This window comes from Vipera berus (genome assembly GCF_964194415.1).
Source record: "Vipera berus genome assembly, chromosome: 4".
NCBI lineage: Eukaryota > Metazoa > Chordata > Lepidosauria > Squamata > Viperidae > Vipera > Vipera berus.
The window spans coordinates 22,899,769-22,926,688 of record NC_138206.1 but is presented as its reverse complement, the minus strand read 5'-3'; the positions used below and the strand labels follow the sequence as shown (position 1 = coordinate 22,926,688).

The following is a 26,920-nucleotide window of genomic DNA, read 5'->3' as shown; positions in this document are numbered from 1 at the left end:
GTCCTTAGGCATCTTTAAGGGAGATTCTGCCCATTCAGCTACTCCGTACAGACTGCTATTCATCAGGGTTGCGTAATCACCCTCATCTCATGAACTGTATTCCAGAAGAAGCTTAATTGGTAAATCTGCTGTCCACATTGGCACAATACATAGCGAACCACAAACAGGTTGACTTTGCAGTACAAGCTAAGCAATAAAAAACAAACCTAGATTGGCAGCTGTGGAAATGCCACCAGAAGGTCTGGTTAAGTGTGTTGTATAAACACAGCTAATCTTCTCTCTCTTGGTATGTCTGTTTCAACTTTCCCCAGTTTGATGCTATCCAGATGTGTTGAACTATCTGGTACAACACACTTGGAAGTCTCACTGGATTGGAGAAGGCTGGGCTACTAGTGCAAAGCAGGTGGCATTCTGTGTTTTAAACTGATAGCTATTATAGAAAGAAAGGATAAAGAGAAACACCGCTTTGGTTTTTAATAATGGATGTGAGACTTTCATAATGTCTGGCTGTAATTTCATCTTGTTTTTATTATTCCTTTTGTGAGCACAATTAATCATTGCAATCCTGTGGCTGATCCTTTCCAGAATTCAACCAAAGCTCCACTGAAGAGAACAAATGTAGAAAAAGTTACCAATATGCAGATTCTCATTTTGTTTTGCATCCTTCTCGTCATGGCTTTAGTGAGTTCTGTGGGTGCCTTACTGTGGAACAGAACACATGGAGAAGTCATTTGGTATTTTGATTCCAATGGTGAGCAAAAACTGGATGCACATAAATATGCTCTTATCTTGAAACCAAAAACATCATTTTCAACTTAAGAAAGTGAAGATTCTTCAAACTGATGCACCTACAAAAAGCACGTGAAGTTTAGTGCAAACCAGCTGCCTTGCTTTCCCAAACATGTGAATGGTAAACACGATCTGGATCTCCAAAACCCTATTCATTTACAATTTGGTGTATTGCATCCCTCTTATTGTTCTGTGTTTTAGCCCGAAAGAACTAGCTATGGATTTGTGCCAAAGAAAAACACTTGCACTCATTGTGTTGGTTGTCTAATTTGATCAGAGTGTAAAGTTACATGTGCAGTCAGAGCAGAGTTGAGTTTGATTTCCTTTTGGCATAATACTGGTTTATCTTCTCATATGAAATGTAGTAGGGATATTGCATAGAAGAGTCCTGAAACATGATAGCCCTTACTTGATTTAAGAAAAAATAGAAAAGAATGAGTGCTTCAGAGCAGACATAGCTTCAGCCAGCATAGAAGCAGTTTTCCAGTTTTCAATTAGTTGGAAAAAAGGAGAGAGAATCTCACTAACAAAATAAAACAAAGGCTCCGCTTGGTATTTTTAAAGCTTTCAGAAAATGTCTACCATGTGGGGAGCAACTATCCTATTTTCAAAATGGCTGTCAGTGTGTCTGGACAAGTCCCTATAGTTTTCTTGGAAGGATTCAGAAATAGCTGGCTATCAGTGGATACAAACTTGTCATAAAACAGTTTCCAAAACAGGCAGACTATAATGAAGTTGTACCCTGCCACACATTCGTGTTTTCTCCTCCTCACTGATTGCCAACTCCCAGAAAACTTGTTTCCTTTTCCTTGATAGGAGGAACTTACTTACACATGCTCCCCAAATGTGTGACTGCACTCATTCATCTTTTTTATAAGAATGTTGACTGGACCTATGTAGGCATAGTCACCTCTGAGTGACTCACAGCATAAAAAACAAAACAATGTGAATATAATAACACATAATAAGAATAAGCAAGATTCCATCCACAAAAAAACATAGTTGATGGTTATGCAAGTCAGCCTTTCAAATTTAGCTTTTGTTCAAAAACGTATTGTGTTTATTTACTTTAGATCACATAGGAACCCAGAATTAGCAGCAGCAGACTGAGAGGAATACCTTCCCTTTTGCCATTATTGAAATTTGCTTCTGTGAGAAAGGGATCTAGCCCCATCAGTTACTATTAGCCACTCAGCAACATTGCTGAGACAGCTGCCCATGAAAACTGTCTGTGAATTCTGATCAAGGCAAAATGTGCAGATCTGCTGTCTAATGATTATATCACAGCTGGGGAAAAATGACTGCCCCTTGTTTTTAAGGCTTAATTTAAGGTATTAATCTTAAGTGTTAAAGCCACAGCGGCTTTAGCCTACCATTTGAGCATCCACCATTTCCACTCCATGGTCATGAAGAATAGCAAGAGAGGCCCCTTTCAAGATGCTCTTGCCTGTTGGATCTGGAGGGGGGGGGGAGGATTATTTTTTTCTGCAGCCCCTTATGTAAAGCACAGGAAAAGCATTTGTCTGTCTTTAGTCAGGATGATAACAAGCAGCTGAGTTTTAGTTGGCTTTCTGAATTGTTTTAACACTCATTTTCCTTTTTTATTGTTTACATTTTTTTCCATGATTTTATTCTCTGCTTGAATGTTTTGCTGAAATGTTGGAGCCATTGACTACCTTTTCAAGGGAAAGAAGTGGATACAAACCCAGTTTAAATAAGTTATTCAGAGTAGTCTATGGACTTTCACAGTACCTCCACCCTTGTCTATCTCTTGCTATTGACAAAGGGGCGGTGTGTCTTCTCTCTTTTCCCTCAATGATTTATTGGCTTTCTATCCTGGTCCTTGGCCAGCTTCCCTCAGATTTAACACAAAGCAGTTAGCAGGGTCTTAAATGCCAATATGTGGACAAAAAATCCACACAAAATGATTTGCAGCTCTTCCGGATTATATTTCATGGTGAGACTGAATAGCGTATGGTAAGCTTTTGTGATGCAGACAATAGCAATAAATGAATACCTTTTCTGTAATGAGACAAAATGTCTTACTGGTTGTGATAGGTTCTGTTCATTGTATGCTCTGCTGTGTCATCTCTTGTTTCAGGTCAGTCACTCTTTGTCTGGATGCAATCACTTTGGGAAAAAAGACAGTGGGTCTCATGAGCTATAGAGCTGCTGCTAGCGGGGCTAGCTTTAATAGGTGTAATGTTTATAACATAACATCATAACAGGGCCTAGCTGCTCTTTTTCCCCCTTCTGGGTAAGAAAACATCTGCCAAAATTACACCAAAGGGGGGCAGGGGGGGGGAAGGAGAGGGGAGATAAGGATAATACATTTCTTAAATATAGAAGGTAGATGGATTTAAAGGAGGCAAACAAGCAAGTTCATGAAAAGAGTTCAAAGGAAATCAAACTGCCATATTTGCTTTGCAACTATACATGTATGACCAAAGTGATAGATCTGGTAACATCTGCAGTTCCCACCTGCAGCTTATCTAACCAAAAGCCAGCTAGTCTAATGTTGTGCTTAATGAAAGAACCTACTGTATAGTACGTCCTTTAACTGAAATTCACTCTCTCCCACCACAGCTTCTCAACATCTGATATTGGTTACTTCTGATTGTGAATGAAACTTAGGCCACCGTGGCTCACAGTAATCTGAGCCTCAGTGTATTGGTTTAAACTCCTTTTAAATTGGCATCCCATTGTGGATTCCGCAATGTAACTCTGTGTTGTGTGAAAAAGTTATTTCATTTGCCGCAATTCTCTCACCCCTTCTGGGTATATGTGGGGTATGGAATGGGGAAAAAGCTTTGCCTATTTGCTTTGTGCCAGTTATAAACCTGTAGACACCATCATTTTTTGTGCTAAGAACATTGAACTACAAGCGTACTTCACAGTTCTTGGGCTACAGCTAAAGTCTCTGCATCTTTCCATAAACCTATGCACCTCTTTTTTATTTGGAATTAGACAAATTTGGAATTATCCTCCCCAGCTTCTCTCCTTGTTCCATGTCCTACATTTTCTCACCAAGTCTGGATAGTAAAATTAAACCACCTTAAAAAGGCATTTTCTGAGTTGGAAAAGACTAAACAACTCACGAAATTCCTCAGGTTGTGTCATCATCTGCAGATAACCATAGGTGGCCAATAAAAGAGACTAGTGGCCTGCATGTAATTTTGCAACCTTTTGCATGGAGCAGAATAACAGAATAACAGTTGGAAGGGACCTTGGAGGTGTTCTAGTCCACCCCCCCTGCTCAAGCAGCAGACCTTATACCATTTCACACAAATGTTTTTTTGAAGCTTTTGAAGCTGCAAGCATCTGTGCTGAATGCTGAAAATATTTGTAGAAACTGGTATTGTTTGAGTGCCATTGGTATTGGTGAAGGTTCTTCTCTGATATATTCACTGAATAATCTTGATTGGAGTGATATTGGTTTATCTTTTGAGTGAAAAATGGTTATAAGGGTGGGTACCTTTTTTTAAAACAAAGAGAATTGTTTCAAGACATCCTTTGGTTCAAAATGGGAAAAGAACACAAATTTTATAATTCTCCATCAGTACCTGGGCAACTGACTGAGTAGAGGATTTCCTTACTATTCAGATTACAGTAATTCTTTCCAGATACAGTATGCATTGATAATATACTGCTCAAAAAAATCAAGGGAACACTTAAACAACACAATGTACTGTATTTAATAGTAGGATGTCTTATTTTCTGTTCCCTTAAATTTTTTGAGCAGTATATTTTATTTTACTTTTCTGCTTAAAAGCACCCAAAGCATCAACTTACATATAAAAGCACCCAAGCATATTATGTCCCTTTGGGTGTGTAATTGGCCATCTTAAAAGAATGGATTAGCATTTCAAAACACTCTCATCATTCTTCCCCTTTCAAATCTCTACACACAGTAGTGTTTGTTGGTTAATACAACTTCCTAATGTTGGTACAAATGCTATTTTTTTTTACAGTGCCACTGTTCTCTTTGAGCTCCCCTCCCCCAAATACATTTGGACCTGTTTTCAAAGTATTTCAGAAGTGCACTGCCTTATATTGTGTCAACATGAACACAATGGAATCTCAGGATAAATTAGAAATGAGATATACACTCCAAATTGTCCCATTTTAGTTGTCATCTTGGTTTATCTGGTATTTCAAGTAATTGACAGGATATTCAGTACAGCCCTGACTGCAATATGCAAATATTAGACACAAGTATTTTACTGTTTTTGGATCTTAGCAGCAATGTATTAAAAAGCTTAACATGAAATTGTTAAATCATATTCATAATGCAAGGTCAATAGTGAAAGCTTTGTCATTTCAGAAATCTTGTTCTTAATGTTATGTTTTTTACATGAACTGATAGTACAGTTTCCCAATCTGTGTGTTCCACTTCTTTGGGAATTACACAATCATATGTTGAACTTGATCAAGTGTGTAGTCAATATATCTTCTCTTTCTCTAACTCTTTCCTCTGCCTGTGCTGTTTTGGCCCACAGAAGTCCTATCCACCAATTTTGGATATAATCTGCTCACCTTTATAATCTTGTACAACAACCTCATTCCCATCAGTCTACTGGTGACTCTGGAAGTTGTGAAGTTTACTCAGGCTCTTTTTATAAATTGGGTATGTACAATTAAATGCAATTTAATTTAACAGCACAACAAGAGATGAATATTAAGTTATTAGGCTTTTAATAATATTAAAACTTGTAAAAATGGGGCACTTATATCTCCCTATCCATTGTAATTCTTCAATTGCAAGGAGAGCCTGAAGTAGGATTTTTTTTAATGTAAAAATAAGTACAGTTTTCTGGGTTAATAATGAAGGTCCTCATATGCAAAATAAATACAGATTTCTGGGGCAGGCAACCTTCTGTCTCTCCTGATAATTATAATTTACTGGACCAGGTTGCAACTGGTTAAAATACGCAGAAATTACACATAAGCGGTTCCAATATTGGTTGAAATAACCAAGCAATGATAGTCATTTACATGTTGTGTAAGAATCAAATGTGTCATTTGACCCATCACACTTTGTAGTTCAGTTTGGTGTTGGGAAGTAATGTCTTGGTTTCAGGGATCTTGATTGAAAGAGATTTCAGTCTTTTCTACTTTCTAATCAAACATACGCTGAGTACCAGCTGTACCAACTTGGTATTCCCTTTGTTCGCTTACTGCAGACATGTCAAACACAAGGCCCGGGGGCCAGATGCGGCCCGCGAAGTGGTTTCATGTGGCCTGCGAAGCCATCCTGGAAACAGTGAGGGAACGGCCCCCACTGCCTTGGCACTTGCCCCGGTCCCATCTCCTTCTGCCAGAGACCCTCAGATCTGTCCCACTCCTGCCCGGGCCCCCATAGGCACCCTTGATGCGAACGATGTAGAGCTGGCCATGCCCACCCAGTAGGCCATACACACTCTAGCCACGCCCAACTAGTAGGCCATGCCCACACTGGCTATACCCACCTGGCCCCCTGAGGGCAACCACAATGCTGATGCGGCCCTCAATGAAATTGAGTTTGACACCCCTGGCTTACTGTATTTTTGTACCAATTATTCTCTTTTGCTTCTTTGTTCACTCTTTTTTCTTTTAAATTGACTAAGTTTAAAAATAATAAAAACTGGTACATATAAACAGAACAATAAAACTAGCATACAATGAATAAAGGTTTTTTTTTGCTTGTTTTTAGGACATAGATATGTATTATACTGAAACTGATACACCTGCAATGGCCAGAACTTCAAATCTTAATGAGGAACTTGGCCAGGTAAGGATATGGGATGGCACCATAACAAAAAGAGACTGTTCATTCCATACATTAAATCCATGAATCAGTTTGAGATGAATTTGCAGGCATCTGATTTTTAATGGCAATCTGTAAGATGATCCAGCCACAACCTACAGTATAATCAAGAGTGGGAAAATCTGTGTTTCTCCCGTTCCCATTGGACTAAATTTTTCATTAATCCATTTTGTTGGGACATGCCAGTTATGTGGTTAAGCTGTAGTACCCCTCATCACATATTTTGGTAGGCACTCAGCTAATGAGAACTGGGTTTGTTTTCAGGTAGCTTAGTAAATTAGTGAAATTACTGACTATAAGAATATTAATTGGATTTAAGTCTACTTAAGATTCTTTATACAGGAAGCTTACTACTAATTTGAATAAGACCTACTCATTCATGTGGCATTTTTAGGGAATCTATTTTATATGATTTCTTGTACCAGTTATTTTAATTCATTTCACAAAAATAATGTATTTATGTTTTATTTTTTCTTCAAAATTCAAGTTTGTGAACATAGAAAGACAAAAACAGACTGAATAATTGATTCTGCTTTAATTCTCACAGAATTCCTGTGAGACAAATACTTCTGGGGGTTCATTTTAAAACCTGGGTCTTTCTTGATTCTCATTCACTAAGCTAACAAGAGAGTCTTGTTCTTATCCGTTAGACCATATATTTAGTTCAAAATCTGTGTATCATCCTGCCTCTGGTGCTATCAGTCAAGATTCTGACTCACTTCTGTACAGTTGTATACTGAGCTCTTGGCTAAGATAAATTGCTGTACATTTTGCAATAGATTGCTTAAGTGCACATTTAGTTGAAGAACTAGTCACTAAGCGTTTCCCAATGTGTATTTGGAATGTATTGATATGTATTGAGAGACATTTCCCAGGATCGGCCAATCTGGTCACATTGGCAGGGAATTATGGAATTTGGATACTTGACAGATCAGAAACACCTGTTTGGGAAAGAGTGTGTTAAACAGTACTTAAATCAATCAGGCCTCATTGTATGTTTGTCCGTTTATCTCAGGGCTCCATTGAACACTTTGAGAATACAGTTTAGAACTGTTTTAATTTCCAGTATTTTCAAAGATTCTCTATTTTGTTTTATTCATAATAGTATATATCATTTCTCTCCCAGGTTAAATATCTGTTCTCTGATAAAACAGGCACCTTAACATGCAATATTATGAATTTTAAGAAATGTAGTATTGCTGGAGTAACATATGGGTATGTACCATTTTATTTGCTGTATAATCTTAAAGAGTCATTTTCATTACATTGATATTATCTTACATTGCTTGTGTAACTCTGTAATTTTCTAGTGGTTTTAATTTTACTTGTAGCATTGTTAATTTTGGAAATAAAAGACCAACAATTTCATAGTTTAAAGTAGCAAAATCTACCCACCCCCAGCAAAGAATAATAAGATGGACGCAAACTGGGGTAGCTCACCATTTGCTAAAATTAAGATGTCTAATTGCCTCAGAGGTTCCAAAAATGTCAACCTGGATGTATTGTTAGGTGGAGATACAAACATAGAATACAGTTTAAAGCAATATAATGTATACAAAATTTGATGGCACAGGATTGCTTTTCTTTTGTTAGATGTGCAAAGATAAGCAACAAAGGCTATTTTGATCATGCTAATACAATAGGTTAACACCTGCTTTCATGGTTTTCTAAATTAATCAATTTGAGTCCACATGATACGCAAAACTGAAATGTACCACTAGGTTTGTATGCATACTGTAACACTGCATAGTCATAGGGTCATGTTTTTAGCTAATGTATTGTGCACCAGGTAGAGAATTGATGCATTTTCAGAATCTTAACTCCCCTCAATTCTCCTGGGTGTATTATAAGTAGTCCTCAAACTACAGCAAATGTTTAGTGAACATTCAAAATTACAAGGGTGCTGGAAAAAAGTGACTTCCAACTGGTCCTTGCACTTTTGACCATCACAGTATTCCCCGGGGACATGTAATGATGATTTTGGCACTTGGTAACCATCACTCATGTGTGATGGTTGCAGTATCCCATGGTCACATGATTACCATTTGCAATGCCCTAGCCAGCTTCCGACAAGCAAAATTAATGGAAGTCACAAGTCATGGTTACATGATATCTTACTTAATGACCACCATGATTCACTTAATGACCAATCAGGTGTGATGCCTAATTTAATGACCACATTGCTTAATGATAAATTTCCCAGTCTTTATTGTGGTCATAAGGCAAGGACTATCTATGTTGTGAATGCAATTCTGAGCAGACATTTTGGGAAAGAAGTCCCATTAAGTGTAGCCAGTAAACACAGTAAACACAGAATTGTAACGTTAGTTCAATTTCTAGGCAGCAGCAAAGATTTGTTTCTATAGAATATTGTATGCAGTCCCCACAATTGATTCACTTGCATTTGCATTTGGAGAGTGATTATAATTGTCTTATAATCAGGATAGACATACCATCAGTTGTATTTCTTTCTTTTTTTCTGTTTAGTCACTTCCCAGAACTGGCAAGAGAATGTTCATCAGAAGATTTCAGGTAAATAAATATTTGGTACTAGTAAAGTGTAATTGTTGGCCCGTAGGATGGCTCAGGATTAGGCACTTTGGGGAGATGCACTACTCTTGGGGGCTTTTGGAGGTTGAACAATAGGAAAACATACCGCACATACAGGAGGAGCCTTGGGGGAAAAAGAGGACTTGTATTCTTTTATGACATCCTCCCCTGGCTTAAGGACTTCTGATGTGTTAAATTTCAATTCTCAGAATCCCCCATGCTGGCTAAGAGAGTGAGTTGGGTGGCCGTATAAATTTTCTTAATAAAATGAATAAAATAAAAATAGAGGTTTGAGTTCAACCTAACTGGAAAGCAGTAGATAAATAAAGAGATATACGCAATGAAACATGCCATGGAGTGAAATAGGATATAACTCTGCAAACAAAAGACACTGTCATTAGCTTGATTGTCATTGGAAATACTCTTCTGATAAAAAGCAAATAAATGTATCTGGTATTTGATTATTAGACTGATCATTTACAATGCCATAATATATGTATTTAATAGAAATGCACTTGTTCAGGAATCTTATCGCTCTTTTTATTATATTCTTAGCCAGCTTCCACCTCCTACTAGTGAATCTTGTGAATTTGATGATCCAAGGCTACTGCAGAACATAGAGACTGATCATGTAAGGCCTTTCTTCAGAATTTTCCCATGAATTATTGCTAGAATCTTTATTGCAGTCATTGACCCGCTCATAAAACATTTGGATATGAATTATTCATTTCTGGCCTCAGTATTCTTCCTTTATGATCTAGATCACATCGCACATCATATCGCATAGTTCCCCCTAGTGCAGACATGTCAAACACAAGGCCCGGGGGCCGGATCCAGCCCGCGAAGTGGTTTCATGTGGCCCGCGAAGCCATCTTGGAAACAGTGAGGGAACGGCCCCCACTGCCTTGGCCCTGGCTCAGAGACCCACCTTCTGCCAGAGACCCTCAGATCTGTCCCACTCCTGCCCAGGCCCCATAGGCACCCTTGATGCGAATGATGTAGAGCTGGCCATGCCCACCCAGTAGGCCATACGCACTCTAGCCATGCCCACCCAGTAGGCCACACCCACCCTGGCCATACCCACCCGGCCCCTTGAGGGCAACCACAATGCTGATGCAGCCCTCAATGAAATTGAGTTTGACACCCCTGCCCTACTGTGATATATGCTAACTGGAACTTGTGATTAATCAAAAGTACTTTTATCACAACTACACTCTTAGTTAACAATAGCTCAGTTTACCTTGGCCGTGGCCTTTGTGTCTTCTACATTGAAGTAAGAGTAAGAAGTAAGAGCCTTGGTGGAGCAGTGGGCTAATGCCTCCTTAAGTAACACCAGCTGCCTGCAATTAGTGCAGGTTCGCATCCCACCAGGCTCAAGGTTGACTCAGCCTTCCATCCGAGGTAGGTAAAATGAGGACCCAGATTGTTGGGGGCAATTAAGCTGACTTTGTAATAATGCCGCTTGGGTGTGTGTGTGAAAGCCCTAATAAGCAGGCATATACATAGAATGAAGGCTACTGCTAAGCTTGTAAGCCGCCCTGAGTCTTTGGAGAAGCGCGGGATATAAATACAATTAAAATAAATAAAAATAAAAAATAAAAGTAATGCTATTAGCTTCTCCTTCTGGTCTGCAGACTTAGAAACAAGAGTCAGAATGGCTACAAATGGTGCTTCTCTGCTGCAGTAATGGTATTTTTCCATGCTCCTTTGTTTTCACTTTCCTAAGTGTGTAGGGAAATGAAATTAAAAAAATCAAGAGAGTGGGGAAAAGTTCAGATGCAAATATGACGGGGATTCTGGCTGATAGATATGGTGACCAGAAAGTGATTTGCTATATAACCTGATGCCCTCTCTGAGTGTAAGTACTGTAGCTATGATTTGCCTTAAGCCAGGCTTAGTGTCTTGTACTAAATGTGCTTATTGGGTAGCTTAGAGAGAAACCATGTGACCCACTCCTTTTGGGGGATTATTTCCATATGAGTGAATCTTCCATCCATCCCTCTTTCCATGGCTGGTATTTACAGATAACTCTGAGATAATGGCTTAAACCATTTGGTTTTATATTCAGCAGTAAAATAAATAGAGCATCACTGCTGATTGTCCATCGAAGGGTGAATAGCAGCTTTGTAGAAGAGCCGATGTGATAAAATTGTCCTCATTGTTCTCAGAAAATTGGATGATGGAATCTATTGTAAATTGTGAACATAGACAAAAACAAACTAAATAATTGATTTAACTGTAATGCAGGAAAATTATGGGATGTCTCTCCAGGCCCGGGTTTGCTGGGAAAAGTAGATTGCTTTGTGTTAGCAGACCAAGCTTGTGCTGAGGGCATGTATCAGGAGGATAGGTGATATTCTTGTCATATGAACAATGAAGGCAAGACAAGGCAAGAAACAAAGAGGACGATTGATCTCACCTGGCAAAGCTCTTCTTACCTTAGATAATTACATTATACAGCTTATTGGTTTTTACTTGGCTGAAATCCAATAAACTATATAACATAATTATCATTTTGAAAAATAACAGAGGTTGAAATAGCATCCAGCCACTTTATTTGCTCTCTGTCTCTAACAGAAAATTGAAGTTTTTTCACAGTGTCACAGGTCACATTCATTGGACTAACATGGCCCTTGCATTTCAGCCCACAGCTATGCACATCAAAGAATTCCTCACTTTGTTGGCTGTGTGTCACACTGTTGTTCCAGAAAGACATGAAAACACAATCATCTATCAGGCCTCCTCTCCAGGTAAGTTGCTGACTCTTTTGTTGAAACAAAGAGCCATTGAAAAGGACAAGGGACTGAGGGAATCTAGGGTACAAGACAGATTGTGTTGAATTTATATTTACTGTACCCACATTCGTGCAAGCTTGTAAGCCGCCCTGAGTCTTCGGAGAAGGGCGGGATATAAATGGAATTAAAATAAAATAAATAAAAAATATATTCTCTAGAGCAGGAGTATCCAACCTTGGCAACTTTAAGATTTGTGGACTTCAATTCTCAAAATTCCCCAGCCAGGATGGGCAGGCAATTCTGGGAGCTGCCATCCACAAGTCTTAAAGTTGCCAAGAGTTATGATTTAGAATTATTAGAATGGAGACCAGGAACTTCCTGCAGTCTAATATTAGGAATAAGAACATTGTGGTCAATGCAGGTAGAGATTAACACAATATTCTTTGTAGCTAAAGCTGCAGGCCTATGTTTGCTTTCCTGTCTAGTTCTGTGGCAACATGAGGATTACACAGGAGGCAAGACAAGTACACTGAAAAATAGAACTGAGAAACAGATAGTTTCAAGTGAATCCCTCTATTGAACTTGGTCCTCCACCCCCTAAAAGAAACTACAGTAATTTTTGTCTGGAGAGATTTCACATTTGCTGGAAAGAGGTAGATGATGATGATGGTGATGATGATGATGATGATTATCTTTATGTTTGGAATTGACTGAGAAGGGTCACCTTAGTTTTCTTCTTCCTCTTAGATTTACCTCTTTGTCCTAATATTACCTCTAAAATATTCTAAAGCAATATGATATTAGGATTGTATTTAACTGATGTTGAAAGAATTCATTTTTTATTTGATAGTGTCGAGCTATTTTAATGTATTGTCTGTTTTGCTCAGAGTTGCTAAGAGTGATGATTGGAGCAGTACAGAAATGTTTTTTAAAAAAATAAATAAATCAAGTAGACTCTATATTGGAGTATTTACACCATTTCTGAAATAAAGCACGTAGCAGTATTACCTAGTTTGATTTTGCAATCTCAGATTTCTGCCAAACTGTGAAGGTAGAGGCTCTTCTGGGGCTCATTGTCTGAGCTTTAGATTGTGTCGGCGCTGTATCCTCTGCCTGCAAACATCCTGACTGGGATTTCCTGAAGGTTTCCCAAGTCTCCTGTCACTTGATGAAAAAAATGTAAGGACTACCTATAGCAGACGTGATGACAGCATGCTGCCTTTCAAAGACGGTTCCCAACATTACTGACCAATTTCTGTTGAAGAACCTCTGATCTGAGTGGGCTCCTGAGAAGTTTGGAGATCTTCTGCAACTGTTTGGGGAATTGGGGGATGTTTTCGTAAAGGCACATCTGCATTGTCTTTTTATTGTTGTTTTTTTTAAAAAAAAAATCCAACTCCATTCCTGAATTTGTAATGGCAAACTTTTTTTCTCCTCAGATGAAGGAGCTTTAGTCAAAGGAGCAAAAAAACTTGGCTATGTTTTCACCGCGAGGACACCACGTTCTGTTATCATTGATGCGGTAAGAGTGTGTGGGAAGGAAGCATTGTGAGATTATTTCCAAATTCTTCTATAAGACTATCCTGGAAATACTGCACAGAAATAGGGCAAACAGGGCAAAATATACCTGACAAAATGCGTTTATTTCGGTGTTTTTCAACAGTGGCAACTTTAAAATGTGTGGACTTGGACTTCAACTCCCAGAATTCCTCAGCTGGCTGGGGAATTCTGGGGGAATTCTGGGAGCTGGAGTCCACACATCCTAAAGTTGCCAGAGTTGAAAAACACTGATCTAAGTGATTAATTAGCAAAGAAATCCTGCTCTTAGTCAGAATGGGAAACTCTTTTTAACGCTGACAGTTGTAGGGTGAGAAGCTGAAATAATGAAATCTTACCAAATTGTGCTTCTGGCATGCTCAGCTAAAAGAGTGCCCTTGAAGAATTCATGTCCATGTTTCTTGAGCGTTTCTTTCAAATGTCATATTGAGTAATTTTGAAAAGGCCAAGTGCATACATGAATATCCTGCCTTGGATTGTATTGTAATCTCTCCGATAGTAGCCTCTCAGGTTTTCCTAAAATCCAAAAGAAAGATATCTTGAGGGAATTCTGTTTTCTCTTTGGCTTTTGGGCAGCCAGAGAGGATTAAACATAAAACAGTGCCAACCAGGACCATCCTGAGCCGCCATTGACAATAAAGACAACTCAAAAACACAACCAAGAGAAAAGGGGAAGAAGCTTTTAGATGCCCTGAGAAAAAGCTAGACAATCATTACCTTATTTATGTAGGAACAAAACTTTTAAGGAATTTTCAATACAGCATTTTTAATTCTGGCATGGCAACATGTTGAGTTACAGAAAATATTCCTTTTGGCATGTTCTTAAGAATATATGTACATGGTTACGACCAGCAGAGGGACCTATTTTCACATTTTTTTATATGGATGTTTGAAAACTGTGCTTTCACTGCAGTTCTTTGTGTATTTTTAGTTTTTCTTTTACTAAAGTGTATCTTGTTCTGTTATGATCCCAGCTAGGAAAAGAAGAGACATTTGAGATCCTTAATGTGTTGGAATTTTCAAGGTAACTGGTTTTTAATGGCAATTACAAGAAATACAAGGAGGGAAACAGTTAGGAATGTCCTGTAATTAAAATAAATTTTCTTTGTTTCATTTCTTTCATTTATTGACTTTATGTTTCACTGGAATTCTCGTTGGTCTGAAATCTTTTAAGGGCTGCAATATAAGCTGATCTGACTTGGAGAGGTTTCAGGGGATTGGATCCTACTTGACCTCCATAAATGGGCTATTTACCTTTCATAGGCAGAACTGAGAACAAATAGATGATCTTTTTCTTATGTGCAGATTGACTTATCTGTGAGCATATTTAGCAATACTTTTAAAAAAATATAATATCCATATTTCATGTATAAACAAACAAACAAATAAATAATACTTGCATATAAGCCCTTCCGTGGATAAGCAAAAAATATCATGAAAAATGCAGGTTGGCTTATCCACAGGTGGCTTGTTTTTCCATGGTATTTTGGTTAAAAATTTGAGGGTTGACTTATATGCAAGTATATATGGTATTTTCTTACTGCAAATAACCGGTCTGTCAGTCTTACTGAACCTCACTTGGACAATTTCAGAACAAATTAATAGCGCAGAAACAATTTTCTCTCTCCCTTCTTCCAATATTACTCACTTTTTTAGAATAGCTATAAATGATAAATACAGTGGCTGGAAATATAGTTCTAGGCTATTCCTGATGTGTTTTTTTTTAGTAATTCTGATTTTTACAGGAATTGGAGACAGATGTTCCATACAAGGCAAAAATCTTGTTCTGTTCCTCATGCCAGTTGGGTAAAACTAAATATTGATCTACATTTCACGTTGGAAATTCTGTGACTAATCTTTCCACTTCTTTCTTTCCCAAAAGAGGGAAAAGAAAAAGGAGGATGGACAACTGGAAAAGGGTTGATAATGTAATTGAGGCAGTATCACAAACCCTTGAAAACATTTCTCTTTTGCTTTTCACTGTATCAGTCTTGGGAAGCAGGGCAGAAATATCCAATACTGTAAATCATAAACTTCAGCATCACTGGCAATTTAGCTCTATAGTTCATCGCTGTCAAAACTGACTAGCTGCATTGCAACTTGAGCTACATGATTTTGAAATTAAATGGTCCACAAAAGGAATAACATTGTAAAAATACTGTGACAGGGCAGCTGCTGAAAATATGGCATACAACTGAGCTGAAATGACAATATCTTTTGAAGATTATAGGAACAATGAAAATCCCTTTTTATGTACTAAAATGTTAATCATATGGTAAATGGTTATTTACTCAGTCATAATTGGTTAGTTGTACATGAGATGCTAAACATGGTTCACACATCCCATTGTTATACAATTATTATATAACATCCCATTGTTATACCATTCAAAAATATGGGTTTTCTTTCCTTCTGATTCTTGATACAGTTTTTACTGTATAAAAATAGAGATATTTTGACTCAGGAATTCTGGGAGTTGAAGTCCATGAGTCATAAAAAAGCTGAGGTTGCCTACTCCTGGCCTAAACCATTATTAAACAAAGTAAATCATAATTTGGTACACTATGTGAAGCTAGTCACTAGGCCAACCTTCCCCAACATATTCTAGATACATTGGGACTATTACAACTTTGGAAATTCCTAACCTACTTTACTGCTTCTTGGTGACATTATTAACTAATCCTTACTCAAATCTCAGACCTACTTAACTAAATTACTGTCAATTTGTGTTTATGAAATAGAGGCAAAATTATTCTAGAAATAACTTCCACTAAGTAGCTTAGTGGCTACTTTAATAAATATTAGCAGCAACAGCAACGACTTCTAAAAATTACAATGAATGTTTTTCCTATTCTCAGTAATCGAAAGAGAATGTCTGTGATCGTTCGGACTCCAGAAGGTCAACTACGTTTGTATTGTAAAGGAGCTGTAAGTATCTCCTGCCTATTCACAAAACAATAGTGTGATGGTAACCCATATTCTTTGGCATGTGTAAATATTAATGACAACAGTACTTGTACCAGTATTGATAATTGTGCGTTCTTCATGTTTCAAAAATTTCAGTAGCCATATAGTGTGGAAGTTTGGGATGTTCATTCCAAAGTATCTGGAATTAAGTAACTGGGAAAAATGGCTTAAGTCAATGGTTCTCGACCTTTTCTTCACCACGGACTCTCTTTAAATACCTTTTGTGACCATGGACCACCAAGATTTAATTCAGGATTTAAATCATAAATCCTTTCTTGAAGGCTTTGCAGACCCCCTCTGATAACATCGCAGCCCCCAGCGGTCCGCGGACCACAGGTTGAGAACCCCTGGCTTAAGTAGTGTCAGTTAATGATTTGGAAAAACACTGCACAAGCAATCCTCAACTTACAACTGTAACAACAACAACACCAATAATAGAGTTGGAAGGGACCTTGGAGGTCTTCTAGTCCAACCCCCTGCTCAGGGAGGAAACCCTATATCATTTCAGACAAATGGTTGTCCAGTCTAGTGACTGTTTGAAGTTATGACGGCACTAGAAAAAGTGACTTATCTGTTTTTCACACTTACAACCGTTGCCACATCCCCATGGTCACGAGATCAAAATTCAGACGCTTGGCAATTGACTCATATTTATGACAGTTGCAGTATCCTGGGATCATGTGATCTTCTTTTGGGATCTTCCGACAAGCAAAGTCAATGGGGAAGCAGATTCACTTAACAACCATGTTACTAACTTAACGCCTGCAGTGAGTCACTTAAGAACTGTGGCAAGAAAGGTCATAAAATGGGGCAAAACTCACTTAACAAATGTCTCACTTAACAACAGAAATTTTGGGCTCAATTGTGGTCATAAGTCAAGGACTACCTGTATTATATCTCCACTCCTATAGACTGGACAATGCATTCATAGTTTATCATTATCCGTAAAGAATTACTTCTTTACAATGAAGAATAATTTTCATATTGTTTGACATTTTAAAAATCCAAACCACCTTTGCTATCATGGATAATGTCAGACTTTCATTGGACCTGGTGGTAAATTGTGACTCTCCAGAAACCTCAACTTTGCAGCTAGTTATTAACCAGCAGAACAAGCTTCACAGCTTCATCATGGCTAGATAAATTGTTTTGTTGCATATAAGAAAAAAAAACAACCTCATAGCCTGCTTCATAGCAGAGGTCTCAAATCTTATATTAATATGTCAGCTCAGGTTTTCAACCTTAGGCCTTTTTCTTCCTACCCTTTGAATTAATAGGTTCTTGGATGTTCTTTTCCTGATCTTAAGAATTAGAGAATTTAAATTCATATTTAGGCAAAGATTGTATTAGGTTAAATATTCTGATCTGTGCCTGATTAGTTTTATCCAGTGGTGGGATTCAAATATGTGAACAACTGGTTCTCTGTGTGGATACCGCTTCTGGAAGTCTGTTCTGGGCCTGGACAACAAAAAATAAGCTGCTGAACTGGTGCGGACTGGCTGAATCCCACCACTGGTTTTACCCCTTATAGATGGACAGAACATATGTCTAAAAAAGGAATGCAGGCATCATTATGGCAATTATTTATATACTTTTTTGTTGACAGGATAACGTCATTTTTGAGAGATTATCCAAAGACTCACAATACATGGAGCAAACTCTATGTCATCTTGAATATTTTGCCACAGAAGGTAAAAGCTTGTTTATTTAATTATTTACTTGGTAGCGCTCTAAATATTTGTTTATTGATTTATTATTGCTCTTCTTAAGTCTCAAAATGTGTTGTTCTGTAGCTAAACAAATTCTGTTTCAATATATATGAAATGGGAAAGCTTGGGAAATTTCAGAGTTAAGAATAAACATATTTTGTCCAGTCATGCTTCTCTAAAACTGAATATGATATAACTGACACATCCTTGTTAGAAGCACACATTTGTCAAGCTTAGCTTTCTCCATCTTTCATTCATTCATTCATTCATTCATTCATTCATTCATTCATTCATTCACTCACTCACTTACTCACATTCATTCATTCATTCATTCAGCTTTTGAATCAATTTGACATATTAAACACACCCTAAATTTATACACATTTCTATGCAGGTTTTCTCAATATGCATACTTTTGTGTGCATTTTTCCTAATATTATGCGCATTTATGTATTTTAATCTGGCTTATATAAATGTGATGTTCATTTTATATTCACAAAATACATATATTGATGTGAACCCTTTCCCTGATATGTCCATATTTAACTAGAGAAGTACATTTTAAAATTCTTCCAATTGTAAATATCAAAATATGATTGCCTATCAGTTGGCACATTGATCCAGAAAGTACAAAACAAGGAATGGATAGAGACAAGCTCTCTTTCCATCCTTAAGGCCATAGCCTTGAACTCATCTATTGTCTTTGCTATTCCAGATTTCATAAAGTTGCAAAATTAGTGTGACAAAAATATAATAGGGAGATAAAAGAAACAAAATGCTGAAGAAAGTTATAGTCACTCATTACATCTGCAGCCCTTTAAATCTAGTGTTTGTCTCTAGGCAAAATATATCTTGAAATTCAGCTTAGCTCATTCCTACATATATTATTCAAGCCAGTGGTGAAATAAACCTTGTTGAAAATGGACTTTGTCTGGATTGAGACTTCATTTAAAATGTGAAAAAGAATGGATTATTGGAGGGAAGCAATGCAATAGACATGATACGTCTCAAGCCACTAGGTCTCAGCAGATGTTAAGTCTCTTAAACTTTGGGGGCCAGAAAGGCTGAAATTGATAATGAGGCTGATGAATGAAGAAATGGTCCATGTAATACTCATTTTATAAATGTTTAAACGCTTTTTTTTAGAACAAACTACATCAATTCAGGCCATATTTTTCGTAGATTTCTTTAAGAGTCAACCTCTGTGGCTACAGCAATGAGTTTTGTTATCTGTTATCTTTTATATCAATCTCTTATTGATCTGAGTGCTCTCTTATGTAGTAAATGTTTAATGGTGCTGCACCGCAGGAAGAGCCTTGTCTCTCCTTGTGCCTGAAAATTTTATTTTTTCTTTGTTTTAGGAACACTTACTCGTAATATAGCCTTTCTGTTTAACATGGCAACTTTCCCAATTTTTAATACTGATGGGCAAAAGAAGACAAATAATTACACCAATGTTTGTGAATACAGACATTGATCATGTAAAAATCATGTTGCCCATATTCCAAAAGGAAGGGGCTGTTCTCCAGATTATTGTGGCTAGTCATTTACTCTGAGATCAAGGCAAATAGCAAGTGATGATTAAAAAAAAGAAATTGAGGGTTAATGCTAACTAGTTAGTGAAATTGGGAAACTATATTTTTATCTCACATGAGGATATTCTGTCTTACAGTTTCATTTTACAAAATAGGTAGTCCTTGACGTACAACTATTCACTTAGCAACTGTTTGAAGTTACAACGGATTCCCCAACAGCTACTTAGAACCCAGTTTTGAAGTTACAATGGCCACCTTCCCACAGTCATGTGACCAAATTTTGAGTGCTTGGCAACTAGCCTGCATTTATGGCTTTTTGCAGTGCCCCACGGTGACATGACCACAATTTATAATGGTTTTGCCAGAAACTGGCATTTATTTCCAGTTTCCAGCATTTATTTCCCAAAACCAGCCCCTACCAAACAATGGGTTTGCTTAACAACTGTGGCATTCACATTTCAAAAAGTAAAATTTCATGGTGCAGTACCAAATGTTATAATGCACCCAAATCTGCTTTGTATGTTCTTTCCTTAGGAAAGCCATACAGGTAGTCCTTATTTAGCAACTACCTCATTATTGACCATTCAGTTACACAGGGGATGAAAAAAACAATTTTATGACCTGCCCTTGGTTTTATAATCCTAGCAGGTCTGTAAAGCAAAGGAAAGTCAAAGTAAGATCATAAGCACAGTTGTGGTTTCACTTAATGAAACTTAACAACTGAGTTGTCAGCCCCAATTGTGGTTGCTAAACAAGGACTACCTGTATTCCTTGTTTGTTTGTTTTTTGCACCACATACATCTGAGAGTATAATTTATGATCTCAAATGTATTACTCTAATAATTTTGAAAATCAGCTTCTCTGTGGGAAGGAAGTTTGGGTTTTTGGAGTACATTGAGTTTGCTCATTTACTTAATAATTTTTTTTCTATCTCAAGTTTAAGCCAAATTCCTAACCTCTCTAGATGTTTGGGTTGAATTTCTGTATTTCCTTTTCTAGGTTTGAGGACTTTGTGCATTGCCTATGCAGATCTATCAGAAAACTCTTACCAGGAATGGCTGGATGTATTTAACGAAGCCAGCACAAATTTGAAAGACAGAACTCAAAAGTTGGAAGAGTGTTATGAGATCATTGAGAAGGTTAATAAACATAATTTTGCTTATTTTAATTTATACTCCCTCCTTTACTCAGATGTTACACAATTGTGTCTGGGAGAGAAAGTGTTAAAAATGGGGTACTATTCCAATCCAGGTTTTACACAGCTAAGTTTATTATATTTGCTTGGAAAAAGAGTATCTCCAAAATGCTGTTTGTTACTTAAATCTAGGAGCTACTTGAGTATTATCCAAGTTATTCAATCAGTTGCTAGTCACTGCATACAGCTGAATGGAATTTGGACTTTGCTTGTGTCATAGGAGCCATGCTTTAGGACAGACATGTCAAACTTGCGATGTCACGTGATGTCACGCAACATATTGGGAGAGTTTTGCCATTGTGCCGGCAATGGGGTGGGCACGGCTTCCGGATGATGCATCTGGCCCGCGGGCCGGCAGTTTTGACACCCCTGCTTTATGAGGCCCCAATCTCCAGCTGCTATTCATTGCTGGGTTAGTCTCAGATCTGCCTCATTTATGATTTAATCATATATTACTGGGGCCAGGAGAGGCCCATCTTGGAAATGATTCCTTCAGGTTTTGGAAAAGAGAGAGGGAGTACCTTTGGTCATCTGGAAGCTCCTCTGCATATGTAAAATATACAAGTGTTTGTGAAGTTAGACTTTGGATCAACTATTGCTATTTCTGCTGAGCAGCTATTTCTCTACATGAATTGCCAGATGCTGTGGCTGGGTTGATGGTGGTCTTGGGTGGCTTTAGTCTGCCCTCCCTGGGTGTGAGCAGAGTCATAAATTACCCAGGAGTTCAAGGCTATCATGGCAACCATGGACCTGATGCTGGCTATTGAATGTCCAACTGACAAGGGAGAAGAGCACATACTGCAGCTGTTTGTTTTTTTTAAAATCTCAGGCAATGGTGATGCTATCTGGAATTGGGGAGGGGTTGTTATCATCATTTCCCTCTCATGGACAGCTACTCCTGGTTGGAGTTCTTTAGGACTGCCCTTCATCACAGGACATATTAAGTTGGTTCACCACAGACAAGTAATGGACACAGAAGGAGCTTGGGTTGTCTAGGGACTATCATGTATGGTTTGATTGAGATCTTAGTTGTTGTTTGAAATTAGTTGGTTGGATTAAATTAATTAGTTGGATTAAATCATACAGGTTTTAAATCTTGCTGCTTTGAATCCTGGAGAATCACTTGCATTTTGGAGGTGTTTTGGGAGATGAAATGGCAAACGTGCCATTAACAGAAGATGAACAAAATCTGACCAAGCAAGATTAAAAGATTTTTTTTAAAGAGTGTGTGATTATTGCTGCACTCTTATTGCATCAGCAATCATCCGGAATGCAACAATATGAGTGCTTAAAGGATGCACTTTGGTACCCCCATATATAACATAAGCTGTACTGATTCCTAGTAACCACCTTGTGCAATTCATAGCTTTACATTGTGAGACTCTACTATAGTTATTTTTTTTTAATCCCATTTATATCCTGCCCTTCTCCGAAGACTCAGGGCGGCTTACAATCTAAGAAGCACAAATCAATGTGCTTAGCAATAGCCTTCATTCTATGTATATGCCTGCTTATTAGGGCTTTCGCCCCCCCCAAGCAGCATTTTACAAAGTCAGCTTAATTGCCCCCAACAATCTGGGTCCTCATTTTACCTACCTCAGAGGTATGGAAGGCTGAGTCAACCTTGAGCCTGGTGGGACTCGAACCTGCACTAATTGTCTACCCTACTATTTTGTGAAGAATAAGCATGTTCCTGGTCCCCTCTTTGACCCCATATCATCTACTTGGATCTAGGAGAAAAGCATTTAGTTGGTAATCACCCTTTGGGATGGGCCCCCTCCTCCCCATTCCTAGACAGGCCTGATTTTATTAGGTTTTTTTCTTTTTGCAGAGCCTCTTTTGTAGAGCTATGAAGATCTGTTTTTTCTCCTATGAATTGGTCCAGGATAGTAACTGTGCCTTCCTGCTGGGAGTGTGAATGTTACTCAGCCTTGATTATGCGCTTGTATACATATGTGGTTTTTAAATGGTCTTTTCTATCATTTTTCTTTGGCTTGGCTTATTCAGGATTTTTATTGATGCACACTGTCAAGAGTCATAAATTATAAATTTCTTAAATAAATAAGTCAGTTCGAATAAGACAATTTGGGAAGTTTTGATGATTTTCAGCTTCCATATAAAATTGCACTGTTAGAAATCCTGGAAGGAACTTGCTATGTTTTGGAAAAAGGAGCATAGCTTGGAGGGAAGCAACAAGATCAATTTCATGTTCTTTGAGGTTTCATTATTCAGGACCTTTTCGTCTCAGACTTTGTAGACTGGGATGAAAGTGACAATCTGGTCCACAATAGTGTCCTAAAAATGAACTAAAATATAATAATAATAATAATAATAATAATAATAATAATAATAATAATAATAATAATAATAATAATAATAATAATAATAATAATAAGAAGAAGAAGAAGAAGAAGAAGAAGAAGAAGAAGAAGAAGAAGAAGAAGAAGTTGGAAGGGATCTTGGAGGTCATCTAGTCCAACCCCCTGCTCAGGCAGGAAACCCTATACCATTTCAGAAAAATGGCTGTCCAGTCTCTTCTTAAAAACCTCCAGTGTTGGAGCACTCACCACCTCTGAAGGCAGGTTGTTCCACTGCTTAATTGTTCTAACTGTCAGGAAGTTTCTCCTTAGTTCTAGGTTGCTTCTCTCCTTGACTAGTTTCCATCTGTTGCTTCTTGTCCTGCTTTCAGGTGCTTTGGAGAATAGCTTGACTCCCTCTTCTTTGTGGTAGCCCCTGAGATATTGGAACACTGCTATCATGTCACCCCTCACCCTTCTCTTCATTAAACTACACATACCCAATTCCAGCAACCGTTCCCTATATGTTTTAGCCTCCAGTCTTTCTACTCTTTCTAGAGTCTCGACATCTTTTTTACATCGTGGTAATCAAAACTGGATGCAGTATTCCAAGTGTGGCCTTACCAAGGCATTGTAAAGTGGTATTAGTACTTCACGTGATCTTGATTCTATCCCTCTGTTAATGCAGCCTAGCACTGTGTTGGCTTTTTTGGCAGCTGCAGCACACTGCTGGCTCATATTTAAGTGATTGTGATATGACAGTAAGCCATCTCTGTCCTTTCCTATAGTATTAGAATTTGTCTAGTAAAGGGTGTGACCAACATGGGTAAGTGTATTTTTTATAAGATAAACAAATGGATAAAAAAATTGGATTCCCTTACGATTTTTTCTAAAACCATGTTTTCTAAAGTTAACCAGTTTTTCACACTTAGATCAACTGCTCAAAAGTTTTCCATTCCTATGGCTTAACATTTGGTTTAATTTAGGCCTTAAAATATTAAATCAATAGATAGTTCTCCTGGAACGTATGTTTAAAAGTCTTTTTTTTTACAGCATAACGTTCAAAATGCACCAAACAACTCTTAAATGAATATTTGGCTAGTATGCTTGGTTTGTATCTTAACCATTCCTCTTCTAGAAAACATTGTGTAATGACTGAATATATAAATTTTTTCTTTATGAAAACATCATGTTCTGTTCTTTATTTTTCAAATTTTCAGCTATTTTTAACAGCTTTTGGCAAATGATATTTATAGACAGCTATGGCCTCCACCCTAAACATGGAGCAAGGTTCAAATTGGAGCTCATTTGTAACTCATGAATGCACATGTATTGCAATAGATAAATAAATAATATCATTCATTGGGTGTAAGCTAACAATACACAAATGTCTATATGTGCATGAGAGCACATTTAACTTAATAAGGGCAAACTCAGTGAAGAAGCTCAACCCGTTAACTCCTGCGTGGCTGCCTGTAGGGTCATATCAATAGTACAGTTCTACTGTGCTGATTTAGAAAGCCACCAGAACTTGCTATAAAAAGAGTGCCTTCCTTCTAAACCTTTTTAAAAATCAAGCTTCTAGAAAACGGATGAAAACTAGTCATTTTAGGCCCCAGTCCTACAGCCCTTGGAACAGAGCCAGGAAATATATGGAGTCAGATTTTCCTTTCTGAAACAGGAAGATGATGTCTGTCAAGAAGGGAGTCTGAAGTTTAGTTCAGCCCCCCCCCCCCACTTCTTTGCCAGCCTCCAAGAGACTCCTTCAGAGGCTATGAATTTCTGATTTTGGGACACCTTTCAGTGTCAGAATTTTAGCCAGGGGATGGGAATGAATTTCTATCTACAACTCAATAGTAAAGGAGCTAACAGTGCAAGAACTAGGCCATGATTGGATAGATAACTTGCTTTTGTTGCAGATATAAGAAACCCTAATGATGACCAATATAGCTACAGAATATAGCAACTGTACAGCATTGCATAGGATTTAAATCTAGGGCTTAAATCTATTGACACTGTGACACTCATTATATCATTTGCCCTCCTTGATCCTCCTAAGGATGTTATGATGCCTAATGTAGCCCCTCCATAAACTCTCAAGTTTCCACTTTCCACTATGTATTCAAAATGGCAGTGATTAATATTTATATGTATGTATGTGTATGTGTATGTGTGTCTGTGTGTCTTTGTGTGGAATAGGTATGTGTGGTATGTATGTGTATTAAAGTGATTAAAGGCAAGATTGGGGGGAAGTGTCAGATAACCATTTCATTTAAATCTCACGTGACATGGTAATTCTGCAGGCTTTCCTCCACTGCCGATTTTTTAAAAGTTGTGATTACTATTATTTCTTCTAGCCAAAGCATGTGCTATTTTGATGATTTCTGAAATGACTAGTTTTATGCTATATGTCCATGGTGGCGAACCTATGGCACGCATGCCACAGGTGGCATGCAGAGCCCTCTCTGTGGGCACGCGAGCCGTTGCCCCAGTCCTAGGCCTTCAGCTGGGTTTTATAAAACCTTTTCGCTTTAGGCCTCTGCCGCCATGTGCAAAAAAAAAAAGGTTCAATCAATCAATTTCAACTTCTTGCAGGGGAAAAAAAAAGATCTCACAAAGTTGGAATTGATTGATTGAACTTCTTAGTCCCACCCAGTCTGCCAGTACTACCACAGCCATGCCCATCCAATTGGCCACACCCACCCAATGGGCCACCACCACCCCGGCAACTGACGATACATAAGTGGGTTTTGGGTTGCAGTTTGGACACTCGGTCTGTAAAAGGTTCGCCATCACTGCTATATGTACATCAACCACATTGGTTTGCCAGCAACAAAGTAAGACACAACTTGCTGTCATTATTTTTACTTTTGAGCATCACCCATTTCTTTCTTCTGCAGGAATTGCTGCTTCTGGGTGCAACAGCAATTGAGGATCGCCTTCAAGCTGGGGTCCCAGAAACGATATCTACTCTAATAAAAGCAGAGATCAAGATTTGGGTACTAACGGGGGACAAACAAGAAACTGCTCTCAATATAGGTAACAACTCTTCAATTTTCCCAGTGAAGTTGTCCTTTGCAAATGCCACCAGATATAAATTGTAGATCTTGCGGTTATGGTACAAATGAAATATTACCGCTTTGGCAAGTTATATGACTGACTGGAACTCTATAGGAGATGGTCAATTCCTGGAATTACTTAAGTCAAATAATTGTATCCATAATTCCAAGAAATGTTATTAGTGCAATCAATTTGATTGATTCTAGCTTCTTTTTATATATATGTATTAATTATGTTACATTATGTTACTTAGTGAATAATAAGGGTATACATAACAATAAATAACATGCTTTTTTGAAAAAAAATCTAACCAATGAAATAATTATTGCAATAGCATCAATGCAAATTGCCAAATGTACTGTATGAATCAAAAGTTTTTCTTTTAGTGGAGCTGTAGTAAATGGGGCAGAGAGAATCAGTCAAAATAGGATGGAAGGAGCAATTGTGAGCAATATCATGTATATAAAAATAATAAATGGGCTATGATTCAATGTTCTGTAAATAGTGTATAAACCCAAAAGGATAATATCACAAAATCATTAAAAACCTTAAAGTTTCTGTGGTTAAATCACTTTTCCTCAATAAAATGTAGCCACTTTCATTTTGACATATAGACTAAATAATAACTAAAACCCAACAATTATAAGGCATCCTGAATCTAATTTTAAAAATCAATAATCCCCGATGACAGTTGTACATGAAATTCAAACAGGATACTAG

At 37.7% G+C, this 26,920-nt stretch overlaps 1 protein-coding gene across 1 annotated transcript in view; it reads left to right on the top strand.

The window, feature by feature from the left end:
- Positions 1-26,920, top strand: part of ATP8A2 (ATPase phospholipid transporting 8A2) — a gene marked incomplete at its 3' end in the record, with an annotated part of 203,542 nt that overhangs the window by 7,143 nt on the left and 169,479 nt on the right. Inside the window, exons 3-15 of the mRNA XM_081327717.1 lie at positions 586-751; positions 5,289-5,416; positions 6,482-6,559; positions 7,722-7,810; positions 9,083-9,127; positions 9,701-9,776; positions 11,790-11,895; positions 13,320-13,402; positions 14,412-14,461; positions 16,296-16,365; positions 18,011-18,095; positions 20,648-20,787; positions 26,041-26,179. Coding sequence (XP_081183843.1) covers positions 586-751; positions 5,289-5,416; positions 6,482-6,559; positions 7,722-7,810; positions 9,083-9,127; positions 9,701-9,776; positions 11,790-11,895; positions 13,320-13,402; positions 14,412-14,461; positions 16,296-16,365; positions 18,011-18,095; positions 20,648-20,787; positions 26,041-26,179 — 1,255 coding nt within the window. The remainder of the gene's footprint in view (positions 1-585; positions 752-5,288; positions 5,417-6,481; positions 6,560-7,721; positions 7,811-9,082; positions 9,128-9,700; positions 9,777-11,789; positions 11,896-13,319; positions 13,403-14,411; positions 14,462-16,295; positions 16,366-18,010; positions 18,096-20,647; positions 20,788-26,040; positions 26,180-26,920) is intronic.